We start from the raw sequence: 13,118 nt of genomic DNA, 5'->3' as shown, positions 1-13,118 counted from the left end.
AGGGGAGGAAAAGTAAAACTCTGAGGTAAGGTTTGAATAAGGAAGGTTGTATATTACTTCCCCTTTTCTCCCCACGCTCCTAATTACCACCTTTCAACCAAAGCTCAGCCAGTCTCTGATCAGCTCTCCCCAGTATTATTGTTCAGCATGACACCGTTTGGGTTAACTGTCCTGGTTCTGTTCCCACCCATCTCCTTGTGCCCTCCCAGCTCTTCACTGGTACAATGGTACAAGAGGCTGAAATGTCCTTGACACTTAGTGTAAGCACTGCTCAGCAGCAGCTCAAACTTTGGTGTTGGATCTGCACTATTTTCCTCCTAAATTCAAATCACAGCACCACATCAACTACTACTGCAGTCAAAACTGGGACATATTATTCAATTTTTCTTGTGTAGCAATATGAAGGGTCAGTCTGGTTTTACCTGTAGTCGTCCCTCAGTGCTTTCCTTTCTGATCCTCTGTCCAGAAACAGGAGTTGAATATCAGCGTTTTGATTTGTTTTCTGCAATTAATACCAACTTCCATCAGAGTGCCAGTGTCAAGAGTATTAAGGATCTGTTCTGTTGTAGTTCAGATCTGTGCACCTCAGCACAACTGCGCTGTTGGGAGTGTCTAGAACTGGGATAATTTGGAGGAGTTCCTGCGTAAGGAATGTTTCTGAACAGTTAAAATAATTGCTGTGTAATTGGTTTCTGTGGCATGTTTGGGTTGCATCTTCAAATGTGATTGAATCTGTGGGTTGTACAAAGGCTCATCTGAGCAACACACACTGCTATTGTGTGGTCTGTTGACTAAATTAGTGTTGACGATACAACACCTGTGTTTGGTCTTATGGGTACACACTATTTGTATTTACTACAGGTTGCACTGGAACTCATCAAAGTTGTGGGCGGCTACCCAGCTGATGCGTACAAGAACTGTTTTCTGAACCTAGCCATTCCCATAATGGTCTTCACAGAAACTGCTAAAGTAAGAAGAACTGAAATCAGGTAGGAAGGATGATGGTAGAAAGGTAATGTTCTGGAAACATGCTATTTCTCACTTAAAACAAGTGCAAGATACATACAGTTAGTGATCTGATTGTGAATTTAATACTGTATGTGCACATGTAGCAGAAATATGGTAGAATCAAAGTTCACGTTCAAATTTTGGTCAAACGTTACAGATATGTGAGGTGAAGATTGGTCGCTTAGTGCTTGATGTTGAGCTCCATTAGCCATTTACTGCTAATGGTGTAACTGAAGCTCAGTACTGCAAAGGTCATTTCATAATGCATCTCTCAAGAACTCCTTGTTTGGAAATGCAGCTGATACACCCTTCTGTCCTAATTTTAAACTAGTGGTTTTAAGGGCTTAGTTTTGTTTTCAGTGGAAGCTGCTGGTAGCTCAAAAAATCTAGATGAGATAAATGTGTCGCCTGCTTATTAATAAACATCCTGTGTGCTCAGGCTGGAACGTGTGGTCAGTACAAAACCTGTTTTTCAACAGGTGTAAAAACAGTAGATTCATTGCCCAGTATAGTGTTTACTTGGAGTTAGGTTTGGTCTTGCACTTAGGCAGATGAATGAACTGGAGAAATCAGGGATGGAAGAGATTAAGATAAAACGGCAAATCATGGGAAGAGGTAGCAATTCCTTGATATATATTTAAAGGAAATGCCCAAGTTCACGTTCTGAAGTAACAAAGAATCATTCTTTCTTTAAAACAGAAATGGGATCTCGTTTACCATCTGGGACAGGTGGACAATTTATGGAAAGGAGGATTTTACACTGTTGGACTTCATAAATGCTGTCAGAGTAAGATATCATCTATTGCGCTGGGGTAATCCCAAGATGAGAAGGAACAGTTTTCTTGTTTGGGGTTATTGGCTCTTTTGCATTTGTCAAATCATTCTTTAAACCAGAATCATTCTAGAAAAAAAAGATAATGGGAGGTTGAGCCTAAGTAAAATGCATCCCAACCTATTTTCAGATTCTTTGTTAATCCACTTCTTCAATTGCATATTAACTAAACTTACATCAGTGTCCATGCGTTAGTGTATTTTCTGACTGAGATCTATGGCTTTCAGTTATCAGATGGACAGCAGTTGTATCTGGTCTGTGCAGTCATCTCAGTCCTTTAACGTGTTTTCTAAATTCCAGGAGAAATATGGAATTGAACCAACAATGGTTGTGCAGGGAGTCAAAATGCTGTATGTTCCTGTGATGCCAGGTCACATTAAAAGATTAAAGCTGACGTAAGTATAACTGGAAAATGGATCTGGATATGTGAGTGCACCTACAAATTACATTGATTGGTATAACACAAAGTTGCGGGTCTGACAGCAGTGTTTCCTCCCCAAGTGCTTGCTAGTCATTTATATTTGGGAACTGGAAGAGAGTAATTACTTGGGGGGGGGCAGAGGGAGAAGGTAAATTAACTTCTGTGTTGAGGACAGGAGACTTGCAGGATGCTGCTCTAACTGATGGATGCCAGCATGAGAAACCAAAGTCGTCTGACAATTTTGGGAAGAAATGATACATTTTGGTTTTAACAGAACAAGTCAAACTGATCCTTTTTAATCAGGCTTTAAAACTCATGGCGATATTTATCAATTTAATTCAGAAAGCAGAAGACATTTGGGAAGGAATGAATGTATTGGTTGCAGATTGAGATTTATGGTAGTCTGTTCAAGTTTGTGGTAATTCCTTCAGGTTGTAGCTCACTTCAGCCCTTTTAGAACCAAAGAAGTTTGCAGGGCTTTGCAGTGATGTGTCCTGATAGGAAATCAGGACACATCAAACTGGAAGATGTGAGGGCAGAATATTATTTATACCCTTTGCAAACGGGTAGCAAGATCTGACCCAGCATGCCTTATATGTTGATTGAACTGTGCTAGCTCAGAATTCATCCATCATGCTCTTCTGGAGCATATGCTGGTCAGTGTTCACAGACATTGGAATCAAAAGTTTGATCCAACATCCCTGACCAGAATTCTGCACAGAAAGCTACTTTTGTCTCCTGTCTGTGTAGGATGTCAAAGAGAAATCGTGTGGGTGAGGAATCTCATCTGAAACTGCTCATCTTCTGTTGTTGTTTGTACTGAGCACTTGTTAGTGAGCAGTGTAGTAGCTCGCTAGCAAGCTGAAAAGCTTGTCAGAAGTATTAGAATGCCATTTGCTATAGCTGAAAGGGAGGAATAACTTTTGTATCGACATTAAAAGAAGGCTCATGCTCTGTTATCGTGGTTTCTGGTAATGAAATTAGTCCTTTTTTGGCTCTGAATTCACTCTGCAATTCCTTCTTTTATTTTAAACTGTTCTTCATTTCCTTGTAGGATGCAAAAGCTTGTGAAGCCGTCAGCTGACAAAAAGTACGTGGACTTGACAGTATCATTTGCTCCAGAGACTGATGGAGATGAAGACTTGCCAGGGCCACCAGTGAGATACTACTTTGTTCAGGAAGACAATTGATGGTAGAGATACAGAAATCACTCCAGGACCATTTGTTTTGAAAGGAGTGTGCTAATTTTCAGCTATGAAAGATGGTACTATATATTCTTTTTTTTTCTTTGTGAAGCCTTAATTAAAACAAATGATGAAAGTCAGTGGCTTTGTGCTGAAGACAAACTGGATTCGTCTCATCTGTTCCCATTATCTTTGAACTAGTTTGCTCAAAGGAGGATTGGTCACTCCACGAGATGGAATGTCTAGTACAGTCCTTCCCTTAGAGACAAGATCGATGTTCATTTGTGGGGAGCTGAAGAAATCAAGAAGAATGGTGAATTTAATGAATTGTCCCTGCGTGTAAATTGAGGGCTGCACAGAGGAGTGCAAAAACTGGGGAAATGGCTGTCTTACGACACTTGTGGTGTTCTAAGAACGTGTCAAATCCATTTCACACGTTACTTTATTCCCAAATGAGAATTTCAGTCTTGGCATCCACATGAGATAATCCACACAAAATGTTTAAACATCCACTTAAAAGCAAATGTATTTTTCTGTTTCCTTGGTGGTGCTCTCTTCTGAACTATAAGTGATGCTGCGTGTCAGAGCGGCTACCTTAGGTCAGTCTCCACATGGAAACACAGGAAGGCAGATCTTGGATAGGTGTAAATTGCCATAGCTTCCCTGAAGTCAAGACAGTTGGAATTGTTCACTATCTGCACTAAGACTGTTCCCTGGGGAAAACTGCAATATGGGGAAAGTGGATCCCTATTGGAGAGCTGAGTTAACACTTCCGACAATAAAATTGGTCTTCAAGAAAGAGAAGGTAGTCGGTGTGGTTGAGCCTTTCTGCGCTTACCAAATTAAGAGTGCTGTATCAAGAAATGATGTTGAATGGAAGTAAAGGCAGACAGCCCTGGATGATTGTCACAGCAGATGCTGTTTCCTCAGCTGTTCCTTCTGGTACCATTTCTTTATAGTGAATGGTTAAGCCGTACATCTGTCCGCAATCTGAGTTGCAGAGTGCACTGAATTAGCATTAGCTCAGTCTGTTACTGGAATATCTCAGTATAAAGAATATGCTTAAAGAGTTAGAAACTTGCTTTATGTTGCAGTGAAGCAGAGGGGCATTACAGAAGCATCTGTAACAACACATTATCTTTTAAACACAGGAAGATGTAGCTGATTCTCCCTTTTCCAAATATATGTGGTGAATTTGTGGACATGCAGAAGTTCTAGTGAATGCAGGAGGCAGCTGGGACAGTGTCACAATCACACATCCTGAAAATATACAGAGGTTGTATATAAATCTAAGCTGTATCAAGTAGAAGTGAGGGCCTTGGGTAAATTCACGTTCATAGTCTTCTGTCTTTATAAATGCTTTGTCTGTATAGTAGTTACTTGAAGAAAGGAACTGTATTTCAGTCAAATGCAACAGGCATCTACCCCTGTTGAAAGGTCTGTCCATCCCTGTTAATTATCACATCTTCTATAATTACAGAAAATAGGCTTTGCTGCAGCACAGGATAGCAATCTCAACTTCCATCTAAAGGGTGATTTGTTTGGGATGGATGACTTTTGGAGGTTTATTTTACTAACTGTGTGTACTGATGAAATAGCTAAAGCAAGCATCCCACACAGTGGATGAACACTTATTTAGGTTCAGTGTTAAACATGTCATGAGTTACAGCAGTGATAACACACCAGCAAAACTGTCTAAGTGAATCATCTTGTGTGGCAAAAGCCAGATACAGTGTGTGGCGTGCTTTAGAGTTTAGAGTAGAATTTGGGTTCTACTGCTGCCCACTTTGGGTACTTGTTTTGAAGGCTGGATCTGCAGTTTCCCAGAGGATGGACACTGGCTCCTTTTTGTGCCTCTGTCTTTCATCAGGACTTCTATTGTGTTTTGCTTTCATAACTCTGGTCCGTTTGCAGAGCCTCGTTGCATGTCTGCATGATGAAAGGCTTCAGGCTCCCATGGGTTTGGATCACAAAGTAACTGATGACATCCTGAAGGCTCGTAACTGTCACCTGTTTCACAGACAGTAACAACAAAATGAGCACCACCAAACAAAACATTCCTTTTGGAAAACATGCATTTCTGAAAACATGCTGGCAGGCTGAGATGCCATTCAAACAATGAGATTCAAATGACTAACACTGGGTTTACATCTAGAACTTAGATGCAGTGAGGTCTAGGACAGCTCTCCACAACCAAAGGTAACAACTGTAGCCTTGGATGCGCAACTCTTTACATCAAGTGAGTAAACAAACTGAAAGAGGTTTAGATCTGTGTGCCCTTGAGGTCTTTACTGGTTGGTGACAGTATTTCAGCAGGTAGTTTAATTGCAGATGCTTTATCAAAACTTTAAGATGTTTCTGAGGACATTGGTAAAACAAAAAGTCTCAAGGAAAGTGATAGGGGCAAAAAAACAGTTTCATAAACCACACAATGGGTTCTATGCAGCCTTGGCTGCACCTCAGCTAAATTACTTTCATCTTTCAAGAAGTCAGCCATTACAGGAGAGCAGTTCTTTGCTCTCCTCGGAGAGAAAGTGTCGCTTTGACTCGTGCGATGCTTTCTGGATCCTTGCATTGTGAACTTCCCCCAGCTGCCGCAACTTTTTAGGCTTAATACTGAAGGCTGAGTTAAGGAAACATGAAGCAGTCTTGTTTTGTGGGTGGTGGTGGTTGGATTTTATTTTTGGTAGAAGGGAGAAGAGGCGTAATGTGGGTGTTTTATTTTTGTTTCCTACTATCCTAGTACTTAAACCTGTTCTCGATGATTAGGTTAGTTAGAGTAACGAGAGGCAAAATATCTGCATACTTCAGTATTTTGCAAATGATAGTTAGGAATTGACTGTAGCTTTTTCTTAATGTTTTGTGAAGTAGCAATTTTTACACCTGCTTAAGAATCTCCAGCAAGGAAATGGCTCATTTACCTGTCTTTCCAATTCGATAATGTAACTTGTTCCTCTGGATGTCACTCTGTAGTGCTTAATGCATGGAGCACTGAAAGGAAATGAAGTGTAAGTCAACAGGCTGCTAGAAATGAAATACCTTATGATGTACCATTGCTGTCATTATGAATTCCTCTGCAGGGCAATGGATGTGTGCTTTGCGATACCCCCAGAGCCTATTAAAGTGTGTGTGGCAGGGTGAGGCTTTTGCTATCCTAGGAGAGGAAACTTGGAACACCGGGATTTGCAGATGTCATTTGTAGTGTTTCAGAAGACTTGTTCTGAAGCTCTACAAGTCTAGAATGTGGTAATCCAGTTAAAATAAGGTGATTTTAGATCGAGTTACTGTTAGAAGATATTTGTCTCTTCATTTGTCTTTGCTCGTTTTAGAAAGAGATATGGCTCGTTCATTTTTATTCTCCATGAAGACTTCTTAAATTGAGCAGCATTTCAAGGGTAGGCAGTGGGTGGGAAGACTGTTCTAAGGAAATAGACTTGTTGGCTGATTTTTCAGTGCTGCTTTGTCTAATCAAATTGACTTTGGAGGAGGAGAGGATTAATAGATTGGTCTCAGGCCCATCCCTGCTCACCCACTTTTCTCTAAGTAGTCTGAATGTGAGGCACATGCTTCACACATATTTAGCAGGTACTCTAAGTTCAGCTTTCAATACAGTGCATGCTACTTAAGAACGGGGTAAGGAATGATGGAAACAACCTACTCCAGCATATGTCGGACAGTGATTGCGTAGTTCTTGCTGTCACTGCCAGGACGCAGGATCAAATTCCCACACGAAGGGTTATTTTCTAACATCTCTATTGCTTCTTTCCGAGATACTGTGTAGAAGCACCTGTGTAGAAGGGAGAGGAGAAACGGCATGGATGCAAGTTACACCAGCAAGGTTATGTTATTCTCAGCTGTGCAAAGAAATGTGGTCATCCAGGTTAACGCAGTGTCAGGCTTATCTAAGGTAATTAGCCGTGGCTGCCAAGGGACGTGACATATGGAGGATTCTTGCTGATTAATGCTATTACAGGAGAGCAGTGCTTTGCCCTTCTCAAAGAGAAAGTGGCACTTTGGTTCAGTGTGATGCTTTCTGGACACCTGCAAAGACTCTGAACACCAACCTGGATCTACCTTGAATTTTTCAATGGTAATCAGCGTGTTCTCAGAAGAGCAGATACACTGGTCCAGCAAGTGGCTTTCTAAGGGGTTTATCAAGCATAGCAATATGCTATATGCAGCCTTTTCGAAACAACATGCATTGCAGAAAAGCTGCAGAAGTAAATTTTTTGTTGTGAAATCTCTGTTAAGGCCTTAAGGTACATTTTGTTCATTGAATATTTTAAACCTTTTGTACAACAGTTGGATTTTGAATCTCTTTATGAAAACAATACTTGGAAAGAAGAAAGGAAGGCTCTTGTAGTTGGGCTGAGGTTTGCATACTTCAGTTAGAACTTACGCTGGCATAGTGGTCGCTGTACTGCTGTAGTCCTTGCTGGAAGGGCTTTCTTTATTCTGGGATGTGCTGGAACAGCCATTAAGCAGAATCCTTCTCTTCTTTTCTTTGTCTAGCACTTCCTGTATTCTTGTAAGTTGTCCAGGTGATAACGACTCGTCCTGTGGAACTGACAACTGAAAATGAACAGCATAGTTGAAAATTAAAGACTGGACAAATGCGAGCAACTGTTTTCTGAGCACAAAACAGCAGTGCAGCTGCCATGTGGTGGGCTTCTTACCTGCATGGTTAAAGCTGATATGGTCATTTGGGAGATTCGTGTCTACTTGTTTTGAGTGAGATGCTGCACATCTGTTTTTTGATATAATAGCGGAATACGTGCACATCTGTACTCTCATTTACCAGAGATACACGCTAACTAAAGTAGGCACGATTATATTTTGCTGTTGCTACACTGCAGAACTTAACCTGTTTCAGCTAACCTCAGCTTTTTAAGTGATTCAGCTACACCAGTGTAAACTCAGCTGTGAACAAACTTCTTTTTTTCTCCTGAATGTTAGAGAAAGTCTTGCTATTTTTGAAGTGTATTTAACATTTTAGGATGGGTTTACTTGAAATGATTATATACAGTTATTTCACAGTAATTTCTGATGATCATTTTAAAAGCATGTAGATGACACCCTGGACTCTCAAGCACTGAGAAAGGGGAGAAAAGTAGTTCAGCATTTTAAAGAGACTGAGGGGAAATCAATAAAGCCAGAGCTAGAATGACCTAAGTTCGTTCTTTCTTTCCATTTTCAAACTATTTCAGCTGACAAAACTGCTGCAAGTTTTGACTGCTAGATGAGTAAAATGTGCCCCAAAGGAAGGACAATGCCAGCTGATCAGAATAGGGAAACACTGGTTCTCTCTCTTACTATGTGCCAGCTGGATGCTGATGGGAAATAATGACTCTTGTTATTTATTCCTGGTAAAGTATAAGGTAGGGCTCAATGGGTTCTCTCAGGTGTGCAGTTTAGTCATTTATCCCTTGTTAAGTATTTATAGACGTTGTTTCCCTCAGAGCAGGCTCCTTTTTTCACAGGTGCAAGGAGGTGGACTTGTGGAGATGTCTCTCCTTGGACAGCCAATGGTGGACTGGAAACTGTTTGAATGGGTACCATGGCAATGAGCTGGGCTGAAACCAGCCCGAATTTTGCAGTCTTTGAAGGGGGAAGAGGGTAGAGGGGAGCATGGTAGTGTGTGCAAGCACATTAGAAACAAGGCTTTAAGCCATCTTGTTGCATATATGAAGACAAGAAAAGCCCTCATACGTGCTTTCAGGATTGAGTGAGATAAAAAACTGTTCCCTACCTTTGTTACAGCGAGAATAAAACCCTTCCATTCTTTCCCATATTCGCAGTTATCAGCCTAATAGAACAGGAAGTGAATGTAAGAATGACTACAGCAAAAAAGAAAAACAAATACAGTGTTTTCATGTAAAAGCTCAGGTAACTTTCACACATTTAGAAGTACCTTGCTTGCAAATAAGCCCTCTGCCAAACTAAATTGCAGCCTCTGCACTTCCACTACTCCAGATTCAATTACTGAAAGAGGATGGAGGTGGGAAAATGAAAACAGGGGTTTTGTTGGAGTAAGTGGAGTGGGTTGTGTTGATCCAATAGAAAGGCCAAGCTAAGGAGGTAGGTGAGTGTCAGCTGTAAAACCTTGCAGTGTCTGAGATCTATAGTCTCTACAGCTTTAGAATGGGCATGAGGCACTGGTCAGATGTATTATTGCCCTCTTGATATTACAGGTGACCTGAGTCTGTCAGTGGGGGTACTTTCTGCTTTTTTTTTTTCTTGCATATTTTCTTGTTCAATTCTTTGCTCACTTTAGGTTTCCACATGCTCCAGGAAAAACAAAACTGTCTAATGCCTGAAGGAGGATTTTCCCTGGTGTTAGGTTTCTTAGTGCTGCTTCCTTCCTTGACTGCCCTTCTTTGCTTGGCTGCAGGCTGCTAAAGAAGAAAGCTCTACTCCCACATGGAGCTCTGATGGGTGACAGGGTAGAACATGAAGGGGTTACAAACCACTGATTTTCTCTTGTTACCTTCACTTCCAGTTTTTCATTCAGGAACATCAGGATGAACTGTGCAGAGTCGTTTTCATTTGGTTTCGTATTGGTCACCGAAGTCAAAGCTGATATATCTAGTTTGTGTGAGTACTAAGGAAAAACAAAGAAAAGGAGTAGAACTGTCTGGATTTTTCCTTTTTTTCTTAATTACATGTTAAAGACAATAGACCTCCCCAAATACTTGCTTCCTCGCTTCAGCTAAACCCATAGCCATAATACTCTGGTGATTATACCATGAGCATTTTTCTCTGCTCTACAGAGGAAGATGGAATTACACATCGAGATACAGTTTTTACTGTGTGCAATAATGTTATGGAGCAACATGGATACATTTTTAGGTCAGGTAACAAAAAAAAATCTTCCTTTTTGCTTTGATGAAACAGATTAACACCACTGTTTGTTTCACTCTGGCTTGTTTGTTTTAATACCAGCCTTCCTGTTGCTATATTGAGTACCAAACTCTGTGGGTGAGAGAGGAAGGGGTGCAGGGAGACATCTATGGTGCGTGAGGACTGATTAGTGAACATAACCAAAGCAGGTCATCCAATCTGCAGTTACAAAGCCAGCACGCTACTCACTGTTGGTGCCTTCTTATCATCATAAAAGAAGAGCGTAGTTCCTCTCAGTTCTGTCCAGAACAGTCTAAATTCCTGTTACGGAGGAGGAAGTGTCACTTTGTCAAGATAACCTTTTTCATTTCCATAAAGTGCTGAAAGAACTGCTATGAAAAAATGTCACTGTGTGCTTTTAAATCAGTGTTTAAAGGATTATTAAAGAATGAGTAGTTATTTGTCTTCTATGAAGCTTATGCAAAAAGGAAAAATGTTTACTAGTTTTTTTGCAAGGTAGAAAGATGAATAATGCTCTCTGCTGTGTTATCTACTATCCTAGTCTGGCACTGAACTGCTAAACTTCAACTGTAATGAATTTAAGTGTTTTTAATATTAATCAGTTTAAAGGGAGTAAGAAAAATATATTCAGTTAAAGAGTTTGTTTGCACATAATTTGGATCTCACTGCTTTACTTGCTGGACAAGTGAAGAAAAGATCACAGAGCCTGTGAGTAGTCTGACCTACAAACTATGCTTCCTGTACGTGAAGTGATATTTGATATGCTTTGAATTATGTGCAGTAGCATTCATACATCAACATCATGACAAGGTAACTATAACTGTCTCACTCTTCTTACGGGTTCCGTAATATGTTCATATGCAAGAAAAGGTTTCTTCATTTTTTTCCTCCATTTTCTCGTGACTGATACCCCAAGAAAAGTAGCTCTTGTAGGATTGGAAATACAAAAATGTAACACAGTTCTGAACACAGTTCTAGCGTTCAGTTTCCTTCTTGCATGTTTGTTTATTTGGGGGATGTTGTGTGGGGATTTTCTTTGGCACAATGTTGGAGATATTCACAAAACCTGAGAAGGAAACAACTTGCGAAATCTGCCATGTCATATGAATTACAGTGAACAAATTTTCCCTGGAGTATCCTGTAGGAGATCCTTGCTCCCTATTCTGCAACCCCTAACTACTCTTCCTGGTGGATTCTGTCAAAGTAATAGCATAAGGTTCTCTATAGCACTCAGCCTCTGGACCCCAACCCCTGAGAACTGCACTGTGCTATGAAGGTGCAAATGTCCTCATTAAATCATCTGTCCCTAGCAAGTTAATGAAGTCAGTGAATGCCATGTGCTGGGGCTGCAAGCTCTTGGACTGTGCTTTGTAGACTTAGTGCTTTATAGAGACAGAATAGCAGCTGCTCAGGAACATTTCCAATTGTTTCACACATTCAAAAATAGCTTCATGCTTCTTTTTTTTCCTTGGATGTCTGGTTTCTCATAAATGATAATGCACCCCGAGTCTCCTCAGGCTGGTCTGTATTATTGCTATGCCCTGTTACTTTTTGCTATTCCTTTATGGTAGTTAACTGTATTTCAGAAGGAGGGCTTTTTCATGGAACAAAGAGCTTTTACATAGAGGGGTGTAAATGAAGGACTGTAACAAGGAGCTTTATTTAAACGTGAGGGTATTCCCATGGTACACTAAGGCAAGGCATTGAATAAGTTTTAGTGCTGCAGGAAATAAAATAAAATAAATAAATAAATAATAATAAAAAAAGGAGCATTAATCAATGATCTCATTTTTGTTTCTTGGAGTTTCAGTTTGCTACTAGCTTGTTCCTGTATTTGTGAGCCACACTGTTATTTCGGTTTCTTGATTATATCTCCTTTTCGCAACGCATAACTTATTTTCTCTACTCTGTGCATCCGCTTCCATGGAGGTATGAGTGTAGCTATGGTCCCTAAATGTTGGGATTGTCATTATCAAGTGCTAAAAAAGAGCAATCAGCTTGATTAAGAACGTGCTCTGTACGTGGTAGCACTGATTAAAAGCATGTGGGCATTTACCAATTTGTGCTGTAAATAATTATCCTGGCTCAACAGATCACCGTTACGTTTTGGAGCCAGTCCACCTATGTGGAATCATCAGCTCCAAGTAATTTGAACAGAAATGAGATGAAAGCGTGAATTAAGCTAGATATCATTATTTCAGCACAGCTATTTGCATCAGCCAGCACCAAGAAGCATTTCCCACCACTATAAGCAGAGGATTTGCACGCAGCAGTAGTTTGCTGAGGAAACGAACGCCCAAACATGTCAGCTTTGTGGGCTGGTGCAGCTTACCTGGCACTGCGAGCGCCGGACTGACAGGTAACCTTGGAAGTACAAGGGCAGACCTGTGAGCCTCTGTCTCTCCTGGGAGATTCGCCGGGGTGCTGCCTGAGGGGCTTCTGTAGGCTGCTCCATGCTGCTCCTCAGCAGCCTTTAGGTATCAGTTCTGCTGTTTGCTTGTTGATTTCTTCTGCCTGTAGTTTGCTTTTAGTTATTTTCAATACACCTGCCCCCCCCGCCATCCACTCCTGCTGTTTGTTCTGCGTCAGCCTCTGCCAGAGAGCTCATCCTGGGGAGGTGAGGGGGGGGGAAAGCAGCACCTCAAAGAGGAAGTCTCAGTGCTTTGCTTTTAGGTCAGCAGACGCTCAGTGTGTAATCCACAGGGGAACCAGACTGAGTGCATTGAAAGGGTCTTTTCTTGGCAGTGTGTTTCTTGGTTTGCTGTAAGGTAAGCATTCAGACGGTACCTCACAACAGCACAAGACTGCAATG

General features: G+C 40.9%; 2 protein-coding genes across 3 annotated transcripts in view; one reads left to right on the top strand and one right to left on the bottom strand.

Moving 5' to 3' along the window:
* UBA6 (ubiquitin like modifier activating enzyme 6) overlaps positions 1-4,244 on the top strand; it is a 27,744-nt gene extending 23,500 nt beyond the window's left edge. The window contains exons 31-34 of the mRNA XM_015861767.2: positions 862-989; positions 1,708-1,795; positions 2,141-2,235; positions 3,316-4,244. Of these exons, the coding sequence (XP_015717253.1) occupies positions 862-989; positions 1,708-1,795; positions 2,141-2,235; positions 3,316-3,451 (447 nt within the window). The 3' untranslated portion in view covers positions 3,452-4,244. The remainder of the gene's footprint in view (positions 1-861; positions 990-1,707; positions 1,796-2,140; positions 2,236-3,315) is intronic.
* STAP1 (signal transducing adaptor family member 1) lies at positions 3,549-13,118 on the bottom strand. 2 transcript variants are annotated; one of them, XM_015861768.2, is made up of 8 exons: positions 12,639-13,118; positions 10,535-10,606; positions 9,933-10,046; positions 9,195-9,251; positions 7,845-8,017; positions 7,104-7,232; positions 6,367-6,436; positions 3,549-5,455 (listed from the first exon to the last, which is right to left on the bottom strand). In XM_015861768.2, the coding sequence occupies exons 1-8, from the start codon at positions 12,759-12,761 to the stop codon at positions 5,321-5,323; spliced, it is 873 nt and encodes a 290-aa protein (XP_015717254.1). In that variant the 5' UTR covers positions 12,762-13,118; the 3' UTR covers positions 3,549-5,320. The 2 variants fall into 2 exon arrangements, with proteins under 2 accessions (XP_015717254.1, XP_032300155.1); XM_032444264.1 differs by lacking the exon at positions 10,535-10,606.

Source organism: Coturnix japonica, chromosome 4 (assembly GCF_001577835.2).
Source record: "Coturnix japonica isolate 7356 chromosome 4, Coturnix japonica 2.1, whole genome shotgun sequence".
Classification (NCBI taxonomy): domain Eukaryota; kingdom Metazoa; phylum Chordata; class Aves; order Galliformes; family Phasianidae; genus Coturnix; species Coturnix japonica.
The sequence above is the reverse complement of the archived record's forward strand: the minus strand, read 5'-3'. Positions and strand labels throughout refer to the sequence as shown.